Below are 27844 nucleotides of genomic sequence, written 5' to 3' on the forward strand. Positions count from 1 at the left end.
CACTGATGTGTATGTGAGTGTGAGCTGAGATGAAACTCTTGTTCCTAAAGAAGCACAGAGTCAGCCCACAGGCCTCAGCTGCACCCACTGCCTACCACCCAGCTCAGCACCACTAATATCAACCTTATATGGTTCATAATTTATTGTGTGTGGATGGCAAAGAAAGACAACCATTACTGTTACTGTTACTATTGTGCTGGAATTTTTTTTATTGTTTTTGAAATATACAAGAGGGAAGAAGAGCCACAAAAATTTAACGTGAATCTGAATAAATTTACCAATTGCAAATGAAAATCTTAAATAATAAAAACTTAAATAGGAAAACCCAAATACAAACTATTAGTTAATGAAATTAAACAGATAAATTAGACAGTAATTTATTTCTCAATACTAAAACTATCTGAGAGGCCTGCTCATGTTTATGTGGAGGAAATGAGCCCCTGCTTAAAGCTCACCTGTTGGACGCTGATCAGCTGAAGAAGAAGTCTGAGAAGCGTCATCGGCAGATGGATTTTGTGCCGGAGTTGGAGGATATTTGGATGGTGCTCCTGGAATGAGTTGAGTTTATTTTACCAATTTATAGCAAAATCAAATATCTCAGCAACACCCAAAGCACGGCCTTATAGTGTAACAGTGCTGGAAAATAACCACAAAGACCTAAAATGATAATGTGCTTGAAGTAATGCTGTCATCAAAGTCTGTGAAACACAAATTGGGTTTCATAATGACTCACTGTGAGTCACAAATCAATACGGTTTGACCTGAAACTGGAGTACATTTACTCTTTTTTACTCTTTTTTATTATGGCAACAAACAGCCGAGCGTCTCATGAACATTATGTGCTGAAATAATTGAAATAGAAAACTTAAAGAAACGCTATTTCCCCTTAGCACGTCACAGGGTCACTGTGGTCAGATATTTGTGACCATAATTACTACTACCATCATCTTCTTGCTGCTCTCTTTCTGTCACACATCACCCCACTCACTCACACCCCACTCACTCCACCCTGCCTGCCCTCCTTCTTCTTCTCTCTGTTGCTTTGGACGGTTGACCCCCGGTATTTAAACTCATTTAATGTGGCTTCATAATGACACTTCTTAACATTCCTAAAATGAATGTTTCTGCATTAGCAGAAAGAGGTTGTTACTGATTAAAAGCACATCTTTCATTGTAGGATTATTGTGTCTATTGTGCGACTCACCCACAACACTCAGGTTAAATGTCTTTGCTGTCCTCTTGCTCCCACTGAAGATCTGGACCTGGTAAAGTCCGCTGTCGTTGGCAATGAGGGATCGAATGGTGAGTGATCCGGTCTTTGTATCCAGCTGGTACTTGTTTGCTGCATTCGTTACCCATTCTCTGTTATCATAGTTGATTAAGACCTTTTGAACATGAGACCAGATAATCTGATATTCATCGTGCAGCTGAGCAGCTCCAGTGATCAGGGTGATGTCCTCTCTAAAATTCCCTGTCAGGGAATTCTGTCCATCAGCATGAACAACTGTCCCTGAGAGAGACAGAGCAGGATAATGAGAATGAAACCCTTGATTTTTCCTCAACCTCCAAACCCTTTGCTTTTAATTCTTTTAGGAGAAACACAACTACACTTGTCACGTTGTCACATTTTTCCTGCCATTAATGGATCTTGTACAATAAGCCAAGTTCACTGAGACAGCATGCAGCTTCAGGGAACACTAACCAGAACAAAAGAGCCCAAATCAAACCCCCATCATGTTTAAGTAGTTTTACAAATCTGCACTGAAACACAAACACACCGGTCTTCCCCGCACTGCGTTCATAACTCAGTCAAAGCCTTTGGGGTGCATAGTTATAGAGTCAAGTCACTGTCAGCACTCCAGAGTATAGTTTTAATGTAGCCAGCTCCAATAAATGTTTTTCTGCATGTGTGATAATTGATCTGTTGTTTTCTATTCTCATACTTTAGTAGTGTGAGATTCATAAGTGTAAAAACTCTGGAGCCATGCATATTAGTGTGTAGCTGTATATATGTGACTATTTGCCTGCAGCTGAGTGTGTGTTGCATCACGACGGGCCAGTCGGTGCTTCTCTGCAGTCATCAGAGCCTGTCTGAATTCACCTGCTGTCGTGATTCCTTTGCTGGTTTTCAGACTATGAAAATTGTCACAAAGTATCAGAGGACACGCATGGAGACTGATATGATTTGATACGTATTACTCTCATTTGATCTACTCCCTAAAACAAAACAACAGTACAGGTCTTCTCCACACTGAAGCTTTTTCTCCACTAATCTAATAAACTGAGGTTTTCTGTTTGACTCTGCTTTATACTTTCATTCTTTGATTTTAAACCCACACACTCATGTGTTACTGCTGCTGCCTGATAATAAACCTGCTTATGTGTTCTGCTGGCTGAAAGCTGTGAAAGTTTACATGTGCTTTGTGGTTTTCTTAGCGGCAGAGGCTGTGTGTGAGGTCAGTGGAAGAACGCCGGCATTTACCATCTCACACGGCATGTTACTTCTCACCTGTTAACTCTGTTATAAATTATAAACCCTGCTACTGTGAGGGATATATGCTAAGCTGGTTAAAAGCTGTGTCAAAGTTTACCAAACACCAGTTTCTCTAACATGTAATGAAGAAAAGGTGAGTTACTCACACAGAGCAGCAGACACGAGGAATGCAGAGCAGGACATTTGTAGAGAGAGCAGCAGAGCTCTTCAGACTGTGTGTGAACTGAGGAGTCTGAATGAGTCTCTGCCTGCAGTTCCTTTTTATTCCCCCCCTCCCCGGTCTCTCTGTCCCCTCCCCTCCCCTCCCCGGTCTCTCTGTCCCCTCCCCTCTCCTGTCTCTCCAACAGGTTTTGAGAGGCAAGTAAAACACACACACCCTCTGCCCCACCAACCTCCACCAAAGACACAGAAAGATCCAGTAAGAGAGCCTTGTTCTTTGCCTTATCTGTATCTCTTTTAAATATTTCTGAGGCACCGCAGTGACACACAGTAACACACAGTGACACACAGTTACAGTTGCCATGTTTATAGTAATGAGAAAACTCATCCCTTTCATTGAGTTCTGTTCAACCCCAAATCTAAAATATTACATAAATAAAATCCCCCTGAAGTTGCTGAAGAACGGTTAATAAGAAATAAGAATCTGACCTCAGAGTCAGAGGGTGTGGATCTATTTCACACAGCTGTGACAGAACAAGGTAAAAAGATAAGTCCCCTCTGAGCCTCTTTCTCAGCACTGTGAGAGCTCAGTGAGAGGACGATCTGAGTTTAAAGCAGCAGCAGTCAGTTTACCCTCAGACACTGAGAATCTGTGGTTATAAAAAACTTTAGTAATGTTGAATAGTTCAAGGTTTTCAGAGTGTGTAATTGTTGTCCAGATGTTTTCCAGCCTGCTCTGAGCCCCTCTTATGTTGCTTGATGGTGGAGGAAACAAGCTGATCTGGTCTAAAGGCCAATTATGCTGTATACTCTGATTTCTCTTCACATTTTCTTCCCTTTAAGATTTCCAATCACTTCTTATTCTGTCCTTCACTCATCAACAACCTCAACTCAACTCAACTCAGATATACTTTATTTTCACCACGGGGAAATTTGTCTTGGACATCGTACACAAAGCAAGCTGCTACAATAATGCAGTATAGCAATAAAAATCATGTCAACCTGTCAACCTGCTGTTTAGAGACTTTTTTGGGATGCTGTGTAAAAATGAAATGCAATGATTGGCAAATCTCATAAATGGAGATTTGACTCAAACATTTCAAAAGTCATTTTAAATTTGCAGGCAGTGACGTGTGACTCTCTCTGTGCTTCTGACGTCTGCAGACAGGACTTTCCACCTGTCAGTGAGTGCTGTACAGTAACAGTGTGCTACAGTGTGCTAGAGTGTGGCACTACAATAGTTCAGGTAATGTTCCCTCCTTCATTCCAGCTCCATAGGGGAGGAATTTTGGCAGAAGTCAACTGTTTGGGATGATTAAGTCTTACAGTTTGCATTATTAATGACATGGAATTAAAATTTAAAATTACAGGCTGCTCAGTGTGAACCACAGCCTAATGATGTCTTCAGTTAGGTACAATTACAGCATTATAAAAAAGACTTTATTAAATTAGAATCAGTCACAGAAACATTTCCATGTTTTTTCATCACATGCACAAGGCTCCAGGTTCAGTGACAGAGCTTTAAGCTAAAATCCACACGAGCTTTGTGTCTTCAGCAAATAATAAGTAAGAAGAAGAACACAACAGAGTGAGCAGTTTGCTATTGTTAAGAAATAAAGTCTGACTGATGTGAATGTTTCAGAATGTCTCACCCCAGTGAAAAACAGAAGCTCATTTTCACAGCCTGCATTAGTTCATAATTTTTTATGCAGCTATTTATAGCAAAAGGACGAGGAAAGAGAGAGAGCAGAGGGGCAGCAGGAAGTAGAGGGCTGGATTAAACTGGGGACGCATGCAGTCGCTGTATGCAGAGGTGGGAAGTAACGAAGTACAAATACTTCGTTACTGTACTTAAGTAGATTTTTTAGGTATCTGTACTTTACTTGAGTATTTATTTTTCTGAGTACTTTTTACTTTTACTCCCTACATTTTTACACAAGTATCTGTACTTTCTACTTCTTACATTTTCAAAACAGACTCGTTACTTTTTAACACGTCAGGGAGAAGTTTGCGTTTTCGGTCAGTGCGCCGTCAGTCATCAAGCGATCTGAGCCGGAGGAATATTAACATATAAGAGACAATCGTACTGCGTATCCTCCATCATCGGGGCTTATCGGGTACAAAGGGATTAAATACACAAACCCATGTAATTAATGTATCATTTATAGCGCTATAATCGAGTCCGTAAGTTGCGCTGCGGCACATAAACAGCTTAGCTAGCGCTACTGAAGAGGAGCGAGCATGAAGGGAGTAACGTGTGGCAGGTAAATGCAACGTTTCTAAATGCTCAACAAATATCAGCAAACACACAAAGTGTGTGCAGTTTGTCACACAGTGTGTCTGCTAGCTAAAAGAAGAGCTGCTGTATTTCAGGGAGAGCAAAGAGAGAGAAGTTCACTCAGAGATGGAGAAAGAGGACAGGAGAGGAAGAAGAGAGGTTAGATTTAAAGGTAAGGACTGGAAAATAAACTGAAGTATACTGACTTTGTGTTATTCAAAGTTTGTATGAAACTGCAGTATTTTCATACAAACTTTGTGTTATTCAAAGTTTGTATGAAAATACTGCAGTTTAGTACGTAATAAACAGGTTATCTTGTTGTACTGTATTTACAGTAAAGCTCTGTGTTGGACTGGAGCACAGTGTTTGTGTTCATGGTCAGAGTTACAGGTTACATCAGTGCAGCAGAGATGAGTTTGAATCAAAGCTGCTGATGCTGAGATCACTGAATCCAACATTTCTATTTTATTTTATTCTATTGAATTTTAGTTTTTAGTTTAGTTATTTGTTCTTACTCATCCTTTTCATTTTTTCTCTGTATTGAGCTGCTGTAATGCACAAATTTCCCCGTCGTGGGATTATTAAAGTTTTATGTTATCTTATCTTATTTCTACAGCCTGTATGCTGTCAGTGTAGGGGATGGAGATCAGCAGATAGCTGTGAAATACTGGGTTACATCTTTGTGAGTTCACTTCATCCACACAGAGCAGTAAACCTCAGAGCAGCAGCAGCAGCAGGTCAGCTGATCACAGCCTGCACACCAACATCATTTACTGCAGCTCACAATAGAAAGCTGTGATTCTTCTCCCCATGCAGAGCCACTACAGCTGATCTTAGGGTTCCTCCACCTTCTGAATCCCACTGTAACCCCTGAGTATCCTCATGTTTGTGTTTAGGTGGAGACACAGTCACCCTCTACTATGGAGGACACAGAATAGAGCTGTGTTTAAATTCCCTTTCACAGTTTGTGATTCAAGCTGAGTACATTCATTAGAATTAAAATTTAGATGGAATAACGTTTGTGTTCTCATGTATTAGTTTATATATTACAATAATATATAATAAGGTTCAGTTAGCTTTACACAAAAATAGCAGGTAGAAACGTCCTCCAAAGAGCTACTTTTACTTTCTTACTTTGAGTAAATTTCAGAGCCTGTACTTTTTTACTTTTACTTAAGTAAAGAAGTTGAACCAGTACTTCGACTTTTACCAAAGTATTTTTTAACACAAGTACTTGTACTTCTACTTAAGTACAGAATGTCAGTACTTTTGCCACCTCTGGCTGTATGTGAGGCAGACTGTGGACTTCTGGGCGTGTCACCAGTTTATGTGCAGTTTCTTTGTCCCCGAAAGGAAAATGATTCAGCATAAATGTTCAACAGAAAAGTTTCATCAAATGTTTCATTAACCACCCTCAGCTGTAGGCACCAGATGGTTCAGCTGAGACTTAAATGTCAGATTGATCTAATGCACTGAAACCTCCGTTTACATCATCCAAAATATGAGGAATTAATAATACAAACGATGAGCCTAACTCATCAAAACAGGACAAACACATCGAGACCTGGACTGTTTCATTCTTTGTAAGGTCACATCCTACACACATCAGCCAGTGTGTCTTTGTGTGTTTTTGCTGTTAGTACCTTTTAGAGCATTTTAATGGATTATCAGACCATCCCGGAAGTTTGTGTTTCGGATTTGGTGACTGGAATTCTTGTATTATATTAGTCTTTCACTCAGAAACTGTTCATGTGTTGGAGTTTATGGATCCAGCCTGTTATCCAAGCTCGCTAGCATTAGCTGATAAAATAGCACTCCACCTTTTCATCCATACAGTAACACAAGGAAGATGGAGGAGGCCAAAACAGCAACATTAAAGAAATGTAGAATCTAAAAGCAGCTACATCCATGTTTTCTGTCTGTGGAGTCCAGCATGTCTGCTGGCTGGAGAAAATGAAGTTGGAACAATCATTTACTGAGGGGGGGGTGAAGGTATCTGACTCTGATGCATCCAGTGCATCCATAAATCTGTGTCAACAACGTTAAATAAAAGCACCATAATCGTCAGAGTCTCAAGAGAAACAATAAGTAATCCAGTAACAGCTGTCACCCTGAGACCAAGTACACTATCCTGTTTGCACTGTGACAAATCAGCTTCAACTCCAAGACTTTATCTGCCATTTGTACTCACACGCAAGGTTTGGGTCCACAGGAGATCTTGTGCAGAGCTTTCGAGTAGGAGTGTAAAATAAAAATACAATAAAATATAATAAAATAAAAAATATATAGAATAAAATAAGTAAATATTTACATAAATATATATACACACATATACAAAAAAATAAAAAGTTACTTAAGTTGGAAGATTGATGGATACTGAACAGCAGTTATTCCACACTGTTACAAACAACACAGTGTAAACTGCACTGTAGATCAGACAGATATTGCACCAACAAGTGCTATTTGAATAAATACAATGCTGAACATCAGGTTTTAGCTGTGTGACAAACACTGCACAGTGGATTATGGTTGTGAACAGTCCTTTACTCTGCCATCAGTCTGACTGTGGCAGGGAAGAAGCTTTTACAGAATCGAGTCCTGTGTGTGATGATGCTGTCTGCTCTACTTTTACTCAGGCTGCATGTTGTGTGTTTGGGCCTGAGGAGGAAGTAGGCAGATTGGTATGGGTCTGTGATTATGTGCTGTGCCCTCTTTTTGCATCGTTGTATTTTTGCAATCGTGGAGTGTAATCTCATTTTTGTTGAGCTGTTGTGTCAGTGAAGGCAAGTCTAGCCTGTTAGCATCTTTTCCTCTGTGGGTGCATACAGACAAACTGCTCCCTTCACCTAAACCAAGAGGCTCCTGCAAAGTCACTTTGATTTAAACAACAGATCAGAACAACTTCCTCATCAGGTTCCTGTTGGTTATTTCATTCACTCCTCTGAGAAAGTCTCTCTTCCCTGACATAAACCTTATTTGGACATTGGCTGTTTCCGCTGCTCTCTCCTGTCTTCACTTTTGAGGAAATACACACTTCTTATGACTTCTAGTTCCAAGTTCCTGTCTTTACAATCAAACAAAATACAAACGGTTGAATTTTAGAGTCAACTGTCATTTTTAGCTGCTTCTGTAATAATCACGTTTCCTTTTTAAAACTCACTGATGTGATTTTGTGATTTGATAAGTAACAGCCTCAGAAGTTGTATGACATTAAATCACTTTGGCTCCTCATCTTCTATTCTAATAAACTAATGTGGAGATTAGACCAGGTCTCTGGCCCCAACATTAGCCAGATCATCTGGTTAAAAGAGAAAAGCATCCCACTGTTCTGACTTGTAACAAGTCCTGTTGTGAAGGGCAACTGTCACCAAGAACCATCAAGAACCATCAAGAACCATCAAGAACCATCACTAAATTCAATCCAGTTTATTTTCTCGAGGACTTAGAAACAGTTCTCTGATCTGCTGTCACTTCCTGTTTATTCAGGTATTCCAGTTCCACTCTCCTAGACTTCTAACCAGTACAAAGTAAAGCGCATCCCTCCTGCTGGAGCTGGCTCTCCAAACTCTGCTCCCTCCTCCCCCAACACTTCCATTGTCTGTATAGTTCTTCCAGTTCCCTGAACCCCCCCCCATCCTCAGCTGAGTAACTAAGGTGTGTCCACCCACTGTGACTGAAGGCAAAAGTCCTCAGAATGTTGATTAATGGACATTCATTCATTAATATTTTTACATTCTAACATGTTGGCCTGTTGGTTGTTTAAGGGGCTAAAGAGAAATAAGACTCTGCTGTGTTAAACAGAGGGACTCCACAGTGTTGTTGTTTACGCATCCACAGTTCGATACTGGGAGGAAACTAAATTCCTTTGGGATTATGTCAGGAATGGCATCTGAGGTGAAAATGTACCAGCTTCCTGCCGTGGTGCTCCTTTGTCAATAAGGGAGCAAAATCTGTTTACATGCAGCTTACATGCACCTCCAATCCCTCCATCATTCTTCACCTGCTTTGCATAGAAGTAACTTCCACAGCATGGAACCAGAATGGTTCCCTGTTAGGATCTGTGCCAGAGGAAGGGAAGCTTACACCAGATTTGTTTGGCTCGCTCAAGCATGATGACATCTAAACACTGTTTAAACCTTAAAGCAGTGAGGACTTTGCTGAGATTACTGGGAATGCTGCACTTGTGTCTGATGGCAACAACTCACACACACTTCATTAAAAACCAGCTGGATTCTACAAGACTGTATCTGTCTGTGCATGACACCCAGACTGACAAAAACCTGCCAAAACTGGCAACACAGAGATATATTTTAAACAGGTTTTGTGCCCTGTTGTGTTTATAAAAGCTCTAATAGGGGATTCGTATGGCAAACTAAGCTGAACTGTATTTACAGTTCTAGATAAAGTGAAATGAATTTAATCCTGGCAGAAAGAGAAATTTTCTGGCACTGAGACGCAGTCATGTGTGTATCTGTAGCCGCCATAGTTTCCCGCGTTTTCATTTTCCCAGATTCCTTCAATCCTTTTAAACAGTTTAAAGCCACCTGATCAGGATACTGCTGTAGAGGAATCATGATCAGATTATGATGATAAGAATTTCATAGACTTTATCTGTCAATAAAGAATCAGTTATTCATCATTATGCTGCACATTGTGCCTCTGATTATACAGAAAGGGCAGGAGGTTGGTATGAAAAGTATGAAGATTACACCCACAGGCCCATAATCACACAGTAACCTGTTTAACGTGATGTTTGGACTGAAACGATTTAAAGTTTCAGATGTTAGTTTAGTTTTTGTGTGTAACATTTATTCCTTTCAGGGATCATTCTCTAATCCAGCAGTCAGAGAGCAGCCGTCACTGTGAGGCCGTTAAACACTCTGTAAGCATCAGTGACATGTTGACAAACGTAAAGTCTCCTTCAACACATTTAAAGTGCACAGAGTCACTGTTTTCAGTTAGATTAATAAGAGCATCAGCGTCATCTGCTGATTCAAAGAGATTGTATATTTTATGAAAGTCAGAACTCACAGTCCTGCGCTCTGCTGCATCAAAGGTTATGTAATCAGCAGAGCAGAAGAAGACACTGATGAGGTCACTAATTAGACAAATCATGGTCCAATCAGAAACTGTGGATAATGTCATTACCTCTGACAGGTGCTGTACTTAAACACGATTGTACCAAACTATATCCGAGTTCGCCTTTGGCATAAAAACACAAGACTTTCAATACAGCTTTAATTGTTGCTCATTAAAAGGAAACTGTTCCACAAACTGAAGGCAAACACCTTCATCAGCCTTCAAATAAATCTTTGGGTGTGTTCAGCTCGATGCTCAGAGGTCAGTGGCATTCCATTATAATTGGATAAGAGGTAACAGGAAAGGGGACTCTCACTCTGAGTCCTTTAAAACTATCATGAAGTAACAGCGTCACATTAACTACAGGCCAAGCATTCAGCCAAACTGCTGAGTCATACAGAAATGCTCTGAACTGTAGATTGTTTAGAGGCAGAATTCCTCTTAGTTTATAAACGGGGACAATCAGACATGTTGTGAGACTGGAAACAACGTTTGAGTCAAGTAAAATACACCATATAAAATATGGGACAGAACTAAAGAGCAACAGAAAGCATGCTCATGAGAAACTAACTGAAAATAAGAGTTGCTAAAGTTTGCTTGGTTGTAAACAGTTTGTGTCTCTGTGAGCATCGACAGGCCTCCCAGTCATCAAGAAACTCTCCACACAGGGGTGACAGTAAATCATTTAAATGCAGCGTTCAGGGTTTAACAGCTGTCATATTAGAACAAACGTATTCACATCAGGAGCGTGTCAGTACACACAAACAAGCTGCTTCCATCAGGCTGTGCGGCCCTGATCTTGCAGTGATACGATCTCTTTCATGGACATTTTGCTCAGATATAAAAGCCGCTATGAGTCAACGAACCCTTTAAATGTAGCCTGTGAGCCCAGTGCTGTGCACCATAACTCAAACGCTGAGATGACAGACCTGCTTTGGCCTTAAAACCAGCCACATTTGTTCATACTTTTAACATTCAGCATGCTCACTGAGGCCTGTAGAGGTTTTTCTTTTTTTCCTTTTTTAAAAATCTGAGATAATTGCAGCCCCCTCTCCCCCTGCACCTGCTCAGCTCACGCCTGGTCCTCTGGGAGCTCACAGAGCCTTCACTGTCCACAGACCCTTTCCACTGCTGCCTGAGGCCTTCTTTCTCTGCGCTTGTGTTTCTCCCTCTCTGTCTGTCTCAAAGTCTGTCTCGTGCTTTATGCTGTGCTATTTATATTTGCCTCTCTTAGGTACTCCAGAGACTCCCAAACTCTCACTGTGGTGTTTTATTTTTCCCCTATGCAAATAAGTTTTGAGTGAAAGCATATTCTCCTGTTAGTCGCCTAAAGAGAGAAACATGTGACTCTTACAGAAGATTGTAGAACTAAGATCAACACGAGCTGTTTGCCTTCACAAATCCGGTCAGTAGATGATGGAGTCAGTTTGCACCTGATGTCCCGACTACTTTGGATAATTTGCTCCACCCAAATTAAATATTATCAGCATAATAATAATTTTTTAAAAAGATGCAATTCTTATTTACAGTTTGTCTGACCAATATATAATCATTAAAGCTACCCTACCCTCCAAAGAAATCTCCCTGATTCAATTTTCCTTGTTTATTTGCCAATTAATTTTGGGACCCAGACATATCTACATCAGATAGCACTTGTTTCTCTAACATTAACATTAACACCGTCCTTCCTCTGGTGAGCCAGCACTTTTTTTCACACATGCAGTTGGTACAGAGGAAGCACTGCTGGGGTCATTTCCTATCTGTAGTGTATTCTGGGGTGAGACGCCGGGGCTGTGCCCCCGGTCACAGCAATTGTGTCTTTTGAATGTAACTTTCACACTGTGAAGAACTTCAAATACAAACATCTAAACCTTTCCCATAAGTCACATGATATGAGTAATGTTTCCATTACAGGTTCTTAAACAGCCCCCGATGAGACACAGCAGCCGTGTTTGCAGCTCTAAAGACTCACAGTTGTTCAGCTTGCAGCTACAATATTAGGCATGTATATTATATATATATATATATATATATATATATATATATATATATATATATATGGCTTTATGTCCTTAAACCTCCAAGACTTTGTCCATAATTTAACATGTGCAACAGCCAAAATCTGCTTCCTGCTTCATTCCAATAAACACATAAATATGACAAAGAACTAAACAACAGCAACACAACAGGAAACAACCAGACAGAAATAATAAAAACAAACAGTGAAGAAATGATCAATGACGATAGAAGGACAACAGAAAAAGCTGGTGGCAAAGACGGGGTCTCCACAGCAGTGTGAGAATGACATCGTTTGGTTTGTATAGAAACGTCTGCTGTTTGTAAAATGTTGCACCGACAGAAAGTAATGTTGTTAGTAGATGAAGAGTTTAGTGTTTTCCTTTGTGGTTCATAATATTGCCAGTGAGCATCGACTCGCGTGGCTTTTAGGACACGCTACAGTTTGTGGCTTCGTGTAAACTCGCAGCACCCACTCAGCTCACCCTCACCATGAGGAAAATGTCGTCTTGCCGTAGTCATGTGACAAAGACTCTGACTTTGTCCTGTTGCTGTCAGATATGGAGCCAGGATGCTGTGTTTGTTTCTTGTGGTCTTACAGGCTCAGCGACCAAGTTTGTTAAACTAAAATTAACACAAGCTGCCTTAAAAACCTGATCAATAAGTAGAGGAAGAACACAGGGGAGCAAATGATTTGCAAATGAATGCAGAGATGAATGCAGAGATGAGGTTCAGGAGCTTTCTCTGAAAACAACCACACATACCAGTAAGACCAGGGAGACTGTCTCTGACTGCAGGAGGCCGTAGGGGGCTGGCTGAGAGGCTCCCTGTTTTACATTCTTGGCACTCTGTTGGTTTGCCAACATGACAGCAGTGGTTTTTAAAAAAGGGCCCACAGAGACCACATAGAGTGTTGCTATGAAATCACAGAGGAGAAGCTGTTACAACTCTGCCACTGAGAGACATACCCCATCATAGGGTGGCACATTATGGTGCTCATTTGGTTTCTTTTTGTCACCAAAGCCCGTAAGTGAGGATACAAGCTCCAGTCCCAGCCTCCACACCACCCCCTCGGCCCCCTTGTGGGGCTGCTGGTTGTGGGGCTGCTGGTTGTGGGGCTGCTGGTTGTGGGTGTTTTGTTTTTTTTTGTGACACTTCCCTCTTCCTAAAACCTCCTCTGGCAGGATTCTTGGAGCTTTTACATGTTTATTGAATTCTTTTGACTTTAGGATGAGGTGCAACGAATGCGCTGAAACCTCAGCTTAACCCAGACTGTAGAGAGAAAAACACACAAGCAATAACCTAAAAACCCAAAACAGCACCTATCAGACCCAAGCTGTTACACTATTTTCATATCAGTTTTTTTTCTATACACACACCAAATGTTTGCTTGTTGTTGAGTGGAGGTGACTGTTATTATGGCTTGTTGTGTGGTACAGACCATTCCTGAACTTTGGGTTTCAGATTCAGTGAATGAAATTCTGCTATTTTATGAGTCTGTCATCCTGCACTAATTAGATCATTTGTGTGTTGTGCACTGCACACATACAGTACTGAATGCAGCTTGCAGACCAAGCCAGTGTAAGCTGATGAGTTAGTGCTCCACCCTCACATCCATAAAAGGTCACCTTGGGCTCTAAAAAGAAGCTGCTTTAACTGCATGTGTGGCACCAATGAGGCCCCTGAAGCAATCACTTCCTGTTTGGCAGAACAACAGCTGTCTCACACTCATGCGTCCATTTCACACTCCTTTTTATAAAGCAGCCATCTTCATTATTCTGGATGAGTCTGAAAATCTGAGCATCCAAGTAAAAGAGATCATAATCATCACAGTCCCAAGAGAAACAAGTAGTCCACAGCAAGCCCTCGTTCTCGAACAGAGAAGGTTATCCTGTTTGTACTGTGACATAACTGTAGCTTCATAGTGTAGTATGCATTTGCCTTGCAAGGGAAAGGCCCCTCCTTCAAATGTAGGTGCAGAGAAATCCGCTTTGGGATTGTGTCAGGAATGCATCCAGTGTACAAATCTGCCAAATCCAACATGCAGAGCGACCTGCTGTGCACGCTCTCTCAAAACCTCTGAAGTACCACAAACACCTCTCACTGTCAGGTCACCCACAATCCTCACCTCTCTCAAGAAGACAAGCACAGCAACCGATACAAACTCCAGTCAACACAACCCCACAAGGCAGTCATATCACTGCAGGGGAAAAAACCTGACAAACTCTCAAAGAGAACTTTGTTCTTCTCCTTATTTACACCTGTTCAGGTAAACTGGTCACACAGATTCATTCAGTGCTGTCCTGCTCAAAGGCAAACACTCCGGGTCTGTTCAGTCATCAAATAACTACAGGAAATGGAAATCAGGAACACCGACATCAGCTTGGTTATTAAAGTGATATTGACTAATAGATGATAAATACCCACAGCTGGGGATTAAATATCCACTCTGCTACCAGTGAAACACTCGTCTCATCAGCATCTCTTGTAGTTTTTAAATCTGGATCAGTGTGAAAGTTTTACAAGTCAAATGCTTTTCTTGAATGGAAGCACAGGCAGTGCTGGGCTTTTCTTTGGTTACACTTTGTTTGGCCTCTCAGGGCCACCATACAAAAGATCTAAGAACATTTTACAAAAATCAGAAATCATGCAAAGCAGCTCCCATCAAGATCACATCCCTGAGATCAAATGTTTTTTTTTGTTTTGAACCTTGATTTTACCGGGTAAGATGTTTTTGAGACAGTTCTCATTTACAAACATGACCTGGCTGCAGCTTTTTAAACTTTGTGTAATTCTTCAGCTCTGGGTGTCCCACCTGAATCTGAACCTGCTGGAATATTTAAAAGATAAAAGCTTTAAGAAGAGAAATGCAAATCAAAGACTTTGTTTTACACAACAAGTTAAAGCTGTCAGCTATTGAAACTACAACCTTCAGATGAAATATGAATAACCTGCTACAGTCAGCTACTGTCAGCCAGGTGAAGGCAAACCAAGGATGTTAATGGTGCGTGTGTGTGTGTGTGTGTGTGTGTGTGTGTGTGTGTGTGTGTGTGTGTGTGTGTGTGTGTGTGTGTGTGTGTGTGTGTGTGTGTGTGTGTGTTTGCTTCCTTTTCACCTCGTACATGAAGTTTGTGGGCTTTGATGCAACAGAGGGGATGTTTGCTCTCTGAAGTTTTCTTATCACTGCCTTAAAAACTGCCTTAAAACTGCCCTGATGTAATAATTTGGGTGGTTCACCTTCTCTCTCCTGTATTCACCAAAGACGTAAAACACTTCCTGTTACTTCTCGTACCAAATTCCCTTCAGTTTCCCATCTTCACCAGCTAACTCTGAGTGTGTCCACCTGCAGCAGCTGAAGGCAAATATCCTGAGAATCTTGACTAACTGGTTTTTGATATCTCACCATCAGAATTTATTGGCATATTTCAGTGTCACACAATGTGAATCTGTACCTCTGTGAATGCAGTTAATGATGAGCTTTGAATGAAAGCAGCATCCACAGCACACAAATCCTCAGTCAGGATTCAGGTCAGAGGGGAAGATTTAACTCCTCTGTTCTGTGGCTTGAATTTCACAATTTCCTCTGTGAAATTCAGATTTGTTAGAACAACATACACATTATACCTTTTTACAGCATTAAGCTGTTTCCTGATCACATGCTTCTTAACAGCACTGAGGAGCAGGATGGGCAGTGGGGAAATTACCAAAAATAGTCACTTGCCCTGTAAATGGCTAACAAGGCTAACAGGTTCATATGGAAGAAATGATGCTCTGCAGTGACAGATAAGAACATTACAATAGAAACACACATTTTTACTCACCGGCATTTCACACTTAGAATGCAAGTGGCAGCATCTGCCCCCCCCTCAGACTTTCCCACTCAAATCAAAAGTTATTCTTTTATATGAAAAATATGACATTTATATTCACATGGTCCCACAAAGTCATACACTAAAATAACTTGTGTGAAGCAGTCTTTAGACTATTTAATGTGTTGAATGTTAGTTTTGGTGTATTCTACACTTATTGCTGTGGCACACACACTCAGTGCACTGCGGGCTCGAAGGACCAGAACTGTTTCTAACTGGATGTGAGAGCGACTGCATCCTGCAGAAACCATCGTATAGCTGCTGCATGTGGGAGAGAAACAAACACTGAATATCTGAATGTGTCCTGGAGACCACTCAGGCTGTTTGTGCTGTTTAAAAACTGCCGGCTGACATTTTGATGAGGCCGCCCTCACTGACAGAGACAGACTCACATCACTCTGACTAAAAAGGACACACCAGCTTCAGTTTCATCAGGTTTGGTAGAAAGCTCATCAGATATTATTTATTCCTCAGCCAAAATGCACCACCCAGAAACAACAAAGCTGTTGAGGAAAGCCAACAGGTGACATAATGAGGATGCATGGGGTTAGGATGATTTTATGTCAAGTTTTGCATGCTTTTGTTTTTTGTGTGATATGGGCCACGCCCATGTGGGAGTGGAGGTCCCACTCTAGTCCAGCTGCCAGGCATTTGGAGTCTAGTGCTGGAATTAAGTGACTGGTGTGGGTTTGGGGCCTGCTATAAAGGAAGAAGAGAGGAGGCGTGCTGTGTGTGGGAGAGACAGGAAGTAAGGGGGCATGAGCACAGGAGTGGCTGCGCAAAACGGAGTTGGATTGGAAATCTGAGTTAAGGAAAACATCTTTTTTTTAAGGAAGCTCATCTTTTACCTGACCTGGTTGATTTTAAGTCTTTTTAAAAAGGGGTTTAGTTTTATTGAGAAGACGATTCATCTCAATAAAAGTGTGTTTGGAGTTTTTTTTAACAAAGAACAGGACTGGGAACTGCTAAGGAGTGCCTGCATGTAAAGGGAGCTGCAGGAGGGAAAGGTCCACTGTGCCATTAGGAGGTGGCCACCCTGATGAAAGCACTCAAGACTGGAGAGGATAAGACTGAGCTGCAGTCCCAGGATTTCATGTGGAACCCCACTCTCCACTAACGCAAGGCTTTTGAAGATAACCCTGGTGGTGGTGTTCTTGGGCCCTGAATTCCAGGCCAGGATTATACTCCCAGCACAGCATCACACTTTGAAAAGAATAAATTATTGTGAAACTTATTTCCAGCGTGAGAGTGTTGGTGTTTTTTTGCTGGTCACTCCTTGAACCCATTCCTTACTTGGGGCAGATTTGCCCACTTTTTCACAATAATGCCAGTGTTTTGGACAGCATGTGGTTCCTCTGTGTAAATACAGACCATTACATTAAAAATAGAAAACACATCTTTGTTTTAACTGTGATATCAAAAGTTTGGGGTAATTGTTTCAGAAAATCATTGAATATTACTGCATGCACTGAAAACCCAGATAAGTTGAATCTACTTAAAAAAAAAAAACAAGGTAACTTGTTATCCTTAAATTTTTAAGTAATGAAACAGTTGAATAAGTGCAGGAGATTATATTCAGTGTACTTGAGGCCCTTTTGGAATGAAATGGAAGATCTAAGTTGAATGGACTAATAACAGAGTTTCAGTAACTGAAGATACTTAGTTTAAGCAATCACCAAAGTAAGCACTACTGCATTATCAGTTGAACTCAACTGTATGATCTAATTGACCAAACTTATCTTTTATAGTTAGTGAAAAATTAAAATGGGGGGTGTCACCAGCCTGCTGCTGTGGAATCAAACCCAGGTTATTTGATAGTTAATCTAGCTATGAGGCAGCAGTACTAACCACTACACCACCGTACTGGTCAGCAACAAAAATATTCTTTACAATGTTGAACTGTGTCTGTTTAAATTTGGTAAATAAACAAACATGATAAAACTCAGCCCTGCTGAACACTGGTACATTAACATTTACAAATTACATTTGTCCATAGAACAATAAAAAAACTGTACAAGTAGAGAACCAGAGGGAGAACAAAAACCAACTATTTTATAGTACACACAGTCAAGGTGGAATTGAACCCAGACCTTCTAGATATCTTTCTAGCTGTGAGACAGCTCTGCTAACCACCACATCACCGTGGTGCTTCATATTAATCCAGTCTGTTTAAACCGGTATAAACTAGATTTTTATTAAGTTGTTTGAACTCAAACACATAATTACAATAAGATAGACCATCAACAAGTACAGTCTACTCAGCATTAACAAGTAATGTTCACATTCTAGGTAAATTTAAGTAATATGAACTCAGTATTTTTAAGTGGAATCAAAATCTGGGTTTACAGTGTGGAAACGTTCCTCTCCAAAATCATTCACAGCTGATCGCTCAAAATGGTTCAGCTGACGAGAACAAGAGCAGATATTTTGTACAGGAAGTTTCATTAATAAAATAAATCAATGAATATCATGTTATCAGGTATTCAGCTTTACCTGTGGCACAAAGACACACGTCATGCTGTCACTGCATTTTCAGTGCAGCGGCCTGCTAAAGCCTCTGAGTATGACTGTGTGTGTTTGCTGAAGTGTGGATTCAAACATCAAAATGAGAAACCAGATTATGGCTCGTTTTTTCCGTTGGTGCCATTTGGTGTTTGCTGATTCTGTTTAGTTCAGCATGTTGCAGGTCCAGACCACAGCTACAACTGGCTGGGCTAAAATTTATGAAGAACCTGAAATGACTTGAAAAGCAGGCAAAACTGAAATTTACTAAGAGCCAGATTTGGCCCATGGGCCTTGATTTTGACAGTTTCCACACAGGAAGTCTGACCCTGTGATTCAAAGCAGCGGCGTCTACAGCAGAAGTGCTGTTGCTGCTCCTTCCTGCAAAGCTGGAAGGGCACTCAGTACAGCACATGTCTCCCCCACCAGGCGCTGTGCAGATACAACACTGCAATAGAGCACCCAATGCTGCCTTAGTCAGTCATCAATCACTTAATCAACACGACTAGAAATGTATTTTATTGGTGTTGAAAAACTTATTTTAAATTTTCATTTCAGATAATTGCACATATAGTCTGGATATGTTTAAATACACTTCATCCAGTTTATGTAGCCTAAGAAAAGAGCAAACATTTGCTGAGATATGGTGAGTGGACTAGTTCATATACAGAGCTTTTCTGCTCTAGCTGTGCACTCAAAGTGTTTTATATAAAACATCTGGATTCATCCATTCATACAAGCACTTCTTGTATGTAACATACACACATTCATACTCCCACGGTTGCATCGGAGAGCAGCTTGAGGTTCAGTGTCTTGCCCAAAGATACTCTGACATGCAAAATGGTGGGTTGGTAGTTCAATTCCTGAACCACCAACCTTTTGATTAGTCCATGACATGCTCTACCTCCTGAGCCACAGCCACCACGTATGAGTTGTATATGTGTGTGATTTTTGTGTAGGGGTTGTAGTTCACGTTACATTATTATGAGAATTTTAATGTAAAATATAAAAGAGAGACAGTGAATTATGAACAGCAGTTGTTTATACATCCATCCATTCGCTCGTCCTGTTCAGAGTCGTGGGGGGGCTGGAGCCTATCCCAGCTATCATAGGGCGAGAGGCGGGGTACACCCTGAACAGGTCGCCAGCCTGTCGCAGGGCCAACACAGAGAGACAACCTTTCACACTCACCTTCACACCTATGGGTGATTTAGTGTAGCCAGTAAACCCAGTAAGTGCATGTCTTTGTGTGGGAGGAAACCCACGCAAGCACGGGGAGAACATGCAAACTCCACACAGACAGAGTGAGAGGCCTGGGCCAAGGTGGTATCGAACCCAGACGTTTCAGATGTTATTGGGACTGTGAGGCAGCAGTGCTAACCATGCGCCACCGTGCAGTTCCCTGATTGTTTATACATGAGCACCAAATTTAAAGAGAGTAGATGAAAAATAGATCATATTAATGTAAACTTTTTGCCAATGTTGGGAGAGAAGTTTTTAATTTTTAGGTATTTTTGGTGATCTTGACCTTTGACCTTGAAAATGAAATCATATGATCTTGGGCCCATAAGGAATATCTCCACAACGTTTCATCAATATTGGTTCAAAACCTTTTGAGGTGTATTGCTGACAAACAAACAAACGCACACACAGTGATGAAAACACAACCTCCCTCCACCTACTGGTGGGAGAAGCAAAAAAGACATTTTGACATACTTTATTATTTTGGTTAAATTCCAGGTATAACAATGCTGCATGTGTTAGTGTCACTGTAACTAGACTGATAAAGAAATACAGTATATGAATTGTGTGGTATTTCAATTCAGTTCAATTCAATTTTATTTATATAGCATTAAATTAAACAGTCACCTCAAGGTAAAGACCCTACAGAGGAAACCTGACAATCAAAACAACACTGTATGAGCAGCACTTGGCAACAGTGGGGAGAAAAAACTCCCTCCTGACAGGAAGAAACCTCCAGCAGAGCCAGGCTCAGGGAGGGGCAGCCATCTGCTGCCACTGGATTGGGGGGGGCTTATCCATCATTAGCCAATCTTTGTTCCCAAATCATAAATCTGAAGAATCAGTTCCAAGGCTCTCTTACCTTTTCTGCTACCCCACAATAGTCTTGTCAGCCCCACCCTCCAGCCAACCACAAACCATCCCCTGTGTTTCCATGGCTGCCTGTGGCCTAGTTTCTCCTCTCTAGCGGTGTGTGTGGGCTGGGGGTGGGGGTGGGGGTGCGGGTGGGGGTGGGTACTCTAATGACACTAACTCTTCAGTCCACTGATTTTATTTTGTTTTTACAAATCACTTCTCAGTGAGTGTCCACTCTGTGAGGTTTAAAGGCTCAGAGACAGTTTATCAAATTACAATCAACACAAGTTTTTTTGTCTTCACAAAACCTGATAGATGAAGAACACAGTGCACTAAGGCAGTGTTAAAATATTAAAATAGAAACAATATGACTGGTTTATGTGGCTGTCTCAGGAATACGTTACCAATTCCTCCTCATGGAGCCTCATGGAGGCTTTTCCAATAGCCTACAGTGGAAACTCTGATGCAATATGAAACTTCCATCTTCCCACCTCAGACGAACCTCCACTATCAGGATTTCTGGGATTCTTGAGACTAAAGTCTAAACTCAGGTTGGGCTTGTGACAAAAGAAGGATTCAAGGTTTTTATTTGCCATTTGTGCATAAACCAAAGTCTAGACACATTGGAATATTTTTCGCAGCGCTCTCTAGTGGTCAACCAAGTATAAAAAAATTAGAGCAATAAGTATAAAATATAGAACAAGGAGACAATATAGAAATTACAAACATCAATATCAGATCAACTCAACTGTTGGATAAAAACCAACTAATGCAGTGCAACCTCAGCTTACCTGATCCACAACATGAAGAAGAAACAACTCAAGTGATTACCCTCATTTATCAAACAGCAGGAGCTTGAAAATGCTACAAGAACCTACCACACTGTTCCATTATTGGGGAGCTATCAGCTCACGCTGCACACACAGAAATGAGGACTGGTTTGGTTGTTGGGTGGAGGCGGGAAGGTTACAGCCTGCTGAAGCTGGAGGGAAACCAGTCCTTTAACTGCACATGTGGAGGCACAAAGAAGTTTGCATGAAAGACTGAGGCAGCAATAAGAGTAAATATCAATATACCCCAAAGTGGAGGACAGTGGGTTTTATTCACACACCCCCACCACCCCAAAAAATGCAAAAGTAAGTTGAACAAAAGTCGAGTAATGAAAGATGTGAAACGACCAAAACAAAACCCAAGTCATGACATTGGAACTTAACAAAGTAACTTCAAACTAACTGCTCAACAGAACCAACGGAAACTTAAATACTGGCTGATCAGATCAGTTCAACACACAAGAAGAAATGAATACTAACTAATTATCCAACAACCGTGAAACAAAACTATAAGTTACTTCAAATTAATGTTAATCAAAGACAAAAATAGCCAAATACTTAAGTCATGAATCAGAATCAGAAAACAAAATAATATATTAATAAGACTTAATGACTTCATCCACCCTCATGATGGCTCAGTCAGCACTTCCTGTCTATGACAGCGATCAGTGATTGTTGGACTGGTGCAGAGCAGAGATGAGTTTGAATTTAAGCTGATGAAGCTTAGATTCAATCACTGAATTCAACCTTTTATACCAACTTTATACTCTGAGTGTAGGGGATGGAAGATAGCTGTGAAAAATCTTGTAGAATTTGTTGTGTAAATCCACACAGAGCAGTGAACCTCAGAGCAGCAGCCTGCACACAAAGAAAATATGGAGCTCACAATAGAAATTATTGTGAGCTGGGACTCTTTTCCCCACATTGAACCACTACAACTGATCTTGCCCCCCCCCCCCCCCCCCCCCCCCCACACACACACACACACACACACACACACACCTGCCGAATCTCACTGTAACCCTCACTGTACTCGTTTTTCTGTTTGGGTGATGAGGCAGCCCTCTACTATGGAGGAGGTAACATAGTGTTTGAAGCTGAGTGCATTCATTAGAATTACAATTTGAATTGAAATAAAGTTTGTATTCTCATGTAATATTGTTTTATTGTTATGTTAATATAGCAGGTTCAGTTAGCTTTGCACAAAAGTAGCAGGTAGAAACGTCCTCCAAAGAGCTACTTTTACTTTCTTTGAGTACATTTCAGAGCCTGTACTTTTTCACTTTTACTTGAGTAAAGTTGAACCAGTACTTCAACAGAGTATTTTTTTAACTCAAGTATCTGTATACTTCTACTTAAGTATAGCATGTCTGTACTTAAAGAACACTGAAGTTGGCTGTGCCGGCTCACAGAACAGCTGATGCAGTCTGCACAGTTCAACACGAGGAGGCCGTTTATTCGTGATGATTAATGAAGATTTGATAGACTTAATGGATGGAGGGTGGATGGAAAAAAAAACAATTAAACTATTTCATTATAATTAAAGATCCAATCAAATCCCAGCACTAAAGCTGCTGAAAGGATTGAATAAATTAGGATAACATCACTAACGAACCACCATCTGAGTATTCCCAGTTTCTTTAAAGGTAACAATGCAGAAACAAATGATACCTTCAAGTGAGAAAATATTCATTTACATTGTATGGCCCATCCATCAGAGTCTTCTTAACTTATAAAGTTTGTTTGGTAAAAAGGTCAAAGGTCAACCAGGCCAAGAGGTGGAGTTCTAAAGACTCCTGTGTGTGTCCAAAAGATTTAAACGGTATAAAACAGGTGATTTAAACATAAACAGTTCAGTTTGTTAGTTTGACGATGAGACATTTACAAACATCTGTGAGGAAAGTTTCCTTTTTTCTCTGAGGAAGTTCTCCTGTGCACCACAGCTCTGCTTTAGCTTCTCTTTCTCAGAGAGAGACCTCACATGATGATGCTGAGACACTGTCAGCAGAGACAAAAAATCTGTATCAGTGTCTGTGTCTGTGGATGACCATCAGCGTAACAGGATTTCAGATTAATATCTACAGCCACAGTCCTGAAATCACTTCATTTGTCTGGTCAAAATCGAATGAATCTGCATGATAACTGAATTCAGCCTTGATTTGGAGTTTTGACCATTATTTCCTCCACACGTTTTTAGGTGAACGTGAGCGCGGCCTCAGAATCTGAAACAACTGCGCCATCTAGTGACAAGAACGTCACAGCACAAGGATTTTCCCCCAACAGTCGTAAAACTGCAAAACTGATGTAAAATAATGATTTACAACATGTTTACATCAGTTTCATTTCAATGTAAAGATCTTTATGGTCTTAATACTCATATGAAAACTACTGGAGCAGCGGGATTACTCTATGGCATCTGGGAACAGCCGGACGGATGGAGGAAAAATATAATTTAAACAACGTTTCTGTAACTGCTGAAAGAACCAATTTACGATGATTTTTCTCGCTGTATTTTTTCTGTACTTTAACTGTAGATTTATTGTTACAGCCCACAGGCAAAGATGATGCATCCACAAAATGAGGCCTAACAAGGCATTTTTCAGTTTCATCTCTTCTGATCGAGACATTAATGAGTGCAGCTTCAAAAAATAACTAAGCAATTGCAGCTGGTGTCATGAAATGATGTTTCAGTAAATTTTTTAAAATTATAAACTAGTAAAACAAAAAGTCAGCACAAGACTAAGTGTGACCCTCTGACAGAGTTTAGTGATAAAAATCTTAAAGTAATAAACACATTCAGACTAAAATGAAACAAAAATACTGTTGCAGAGTGTAGATCTTTGAATGAAATGTTTCACTGTGTGTGGCATGTAGGGTTGGACTCAGCTGGACAGACAAACAACCAATCAGAACATCAGAACCTGAGCAGAGACCAGGCCTGTCCCCTCTCCCTGCACACTCTGATCCTGGATCTGCTCATGTGGCAGCTCAGGGCACTGAGAGCTGTTCCAAACCAAACAGCCTTTTTTAACCACGACGTGGCGCTGCTGAGTGTTCAGGGCTGGATCCTTAAGTGGGAGTGTGTTATAAAGCCCTCCAACACCACATCTGCACCAATGAAGGCTCTTTAACCCACTCTGTGAAGGCCAACCAGCTGTTTTGTGTCCAACATGGAGGAAAAGTCCACACCTAACAGATGTAGTTAGTAGGAAGATTATTTCTCAGCCCTGTCAGTAATAAACAAAAGAAACTGCTTTTTGTGGGGGGATTTTTATAATCTTATAATTAAAAACACATAAATGAACAAAGACAAAGTGGTGCATTTTAGAAATGCTGAAAGGCTTAAAGTAAAATCTGAAACAGCTGACGGCAGCAGTAAAAACTGCTGCTGATGCAGATTAAAGTTCCTGTTTCTGTCAGAGAAACACAAACAGCTTTACACTGTTTTCTTTCCCATCATTCACACACATGCAGGAATTCATATTATTCACATAGATACACCTGTGTGGGAGTGGGAGGCTGTAGGAGATTCATTTGATTAGCAGAGATGATCTGTTTGAGGGGGAGTTTCACTGAACACAGTCTGCCCACAGGAGCATGACTCTCTCACACTGCTGCATTATCAAACTAAATATGGGCACAGGGTGGACCTGATGATACTTTACATGGTTGTAATGTGTTACATGTTTGGCAAAATGAATCCCTAAACCCACTGTTGTTGCTTTAAAGGAGACATGGTAAATGGACTAGTTCTTATATAGTGCTTTTCTACTCAGAATGAGCACTCAAAGCTCTTATACAACACGTTTACATTTACCCATTCATACAAGCACTTCCATTATTAACTAAGCTAAGTGCTTTAATTATCTAACATTCACACTCTGATGGTTGTGTCGGAGAGCAACTTATCTTAGCAACGTATCTTGCCCAAGGATACATTGGCATGTAGCCTGGAGTAGCCAGGAATCAAACCGCTGACCTTCTGATCTGTAGGTGATCCGCTCTACCTACGGAGCTACAGCCACATGAACAAGATATGACAGGAAATGAGGGAAAGCAGAACATGCTGCACCCTCTGTTTGAAAGCCAGTGCTCAGCATTCCCGTCCTGCTGTGACTCGCCTTTACCTGCTGTAATCTGTGGTTAGCAGTGTGTTATGAATGCAGGTTTGTCTGTCTCAACAAAAACAACATCAGTTCATTAAACCAGCTCACTGAAGTCAGAATCCCCTTCACAGCAGAGCAAGAGGAATGCAGCAAACTAACAGATCACACCAGTGCTGCTTTAAAATGTCACAACAACAACAACAACAGAGCCAAACTTTCACTTTCACTCACTACACTGCCACACACACATACACACACACACACACACACACACACACACACACACAGAGAGCAAAGATTCACACTGAGGGTGAAAAGTCGTGCAGACAGCCTCTGCACGACTTTCTTGTCAAATATTCTACAAAGTAATTCAGCTTTTCTTACCTGCAGTGCGATCAGCAGTTGAAACATGTATGGAAGAGAAAGCTGAGGAACTTGAAGGTGTGGCTTGTAGTAGGGTGGGATGGTTTTCCTGCTTCCTCTTTGTTTCAGAGGGAGTGATCTGACATTTGCAGTCCAGCAAATCTAAGAGTTCACAAACACTGTGTGCACAAAAAGATGTTTGTTGTAAATTCTTGTGTTTGAAAACCTAGGTTTAACAAGAAGCTGGAAAACATTTGTGTACATTGTAAATAAAGAGCATAAACACAGTGTATACATAAACATATCCAAGCAAAGAACACACAAACAAACAACACCAATAGATACTTACACACAATTATATCACGGTCCACACATTAGGAACACTCACACTCGCGTTGTGAGGCGAACACAGTCTGTGGAAAATAAAGGTGAAAATAAATAAGAGTAAAAACATTTTGAGTTCTTCTCTCCTCCACACATTGAATACTGCTGCTTTGTTTCTGATTCTTACCTCTGCAGAGGATCATACCGGCTTTTATTGGATTCAGAGTTGTGCAGGAACTGCTTCCTATAAGATGAAACCAAATAAAAATAAGAAACTAAATCACAATACGTCTGTCAGCTTACTGTGACCATTCCTCCACTCTAAGGCTACGTTCACGCTGCAGCCTGAAGTGACCCAATTCCGATTTTTGGTGAAATCCGATTTTTTTTGCACGGTTGTTCACATTTCCAAATATATGCGACTTGGATGTGAACTGTGTGTGAACAGCAGACAAACCTGAAAGTGTCCCGCATGTGCAGTAGAGGACGCGATAATGTCACATGTAGCAAGCGCAATCAATGTTTGTGGAAGTCACACGTTTTCCTTCCCACGTTCGCATAGCCACATATCCAAGTGGCCTGGGTCGCATTTGAAAAAATCCGATCTGTGTCGTTCAGACTGGCATGAAAAGATCGGATACAGGTCGCATGATGGCGAAAAAAAATCGGAATTGGGTCACTTCAGGCTGCAGTGTGAACATAGCCTTAGTATTTTTGTTTTAGAAATGACCAAGTCTTACTGCAGTTTTCGGATTGTGCTGCCGTCTTTTCCTCTTTAGTAGGTGAGTCTTTGTTAGAGTCCAGAGCATCGAGTCTCGACACAATAGACGCCATCTTGTCTTTCACTTGCCCTAGTAGAAACTTGAGTAACTGACAAGATAACCCACTGATTGCAGCCAGCAGTGTCTTCTCGTCTGCAGCGGGGCTGGTTGAAGCTGGCCGATAGAGAGGCCCGCTTTCACGAGGAGCTTCTGGGGTGTTGAAATATAGACGATCTCCATTGTTGTACCAGGAAAGCAGCGTAGACAAAGAACACCATTCAGTTTGAACGGAAGAGAACGACCGCACTGATTTCCTTTGGTCTTGCGAGACCTTCAGCGTGATCCCGCACGTGATCTGTATTGTCCAATCACAGGCGAGGAAGCTGCCACACGGAATTGAATTCATTTCAATTCAATTTTATTTATATAGCGCCAAATCACAACAAACAGTCGCTTTGTATTGTGGGTAAAGACCCTACAATAATACAGAGAAAACCCAACAGTCAAAACGACCCCCTATGAGCTGGAAGACACACATCCACTGTCGGTTTTTTTTTTTTTTTTACATTTTAATTTTTATTTTTTTTTTTACATTTTTCCCATGAAGGTTTTTTACATTTTTCTCATGAAGGTTTTGCTGATATCTCTTATCCATGTGTAGCAAAATAAAAGTTTATGTTTTATATGTTTTATATGTTTTCTTATTCCATCTGCCTTGGTAGTCTTTAATGTCATTAATGCATGTGAACATTCACTGAACGTTTATGGCAGCGTTCATGGGATGTTGTCTGAATGTTCAATGCTAGCTGGGAAGCCACTGCACAGGAGAGGATGATGGTGTGACAGACTTTACAGTGAATTAGACTGAAAACTGAGTTTGCTTTTCAATGAAAATAATGCTTGTAGTGTCACCAACATCAAGTTATAGCCTTTGTTTATCTCCCTCAGTCCACTAAAGTTCAGGGT

At 40.9% G+C, this 27844-nt stretch overlaps 1 protein-coding gene across 3 annotated transcripts in view; it reads right to left on the bottom strand.

Annotated features, from left to right (window-relative positions):
- The window catches only part of LOC115779548 (uncharacterized), a 44396-nt gene extending 18535 nt beyond the window's left edge, over positions 1–25861 (bottom strand). The window contains exons 1-4 of one of the 3 annotated variants that reach the window (XM_030728283.1): positions 25815–25861; positions 21373–21499; positions 1205–1510; positions 456–548 (exon numbers count right to left, since the gene is read on the bottom strand). In XM_030728283.1, the coding sequence (XP_030584143.1) occupies positions 456–548; positions 1205–1510; positions 21373–21385 (412 nt within the window). In that variant the 5' untranslated portion in view covers positions 21386–21499; positions 25815–25861. Of the gene's footprint in view, positions 1–455; positions 549–1204; positions 1511–2640; positions 2702–21372; positions 21500–25814 lie in introns of those variants that run through there. The other 2 variants (XM_030728275.1, XM_030728302.1) reach the window with 2 other exon arrangements.
- Positions 25862–27844: the final 1983 nt, after the last annotated feature.

The sequence above is a fragment of the Archocentrus centrarchus genome, chromosome 1 (assembly GCF_007364275.1).
Source record: "Archocentrus centrarchus isolate MPI-CPG fArcCen1 chromosome 1, fArcCen1, whole genome shotgun sequence".
NCBI classification, from domain to species: Eukaryota; Metazoa; Chordata; class Actinopteri; order Cichliformes; family Cichlidae; genus Archocentrus; species Archocentrus centrarchus.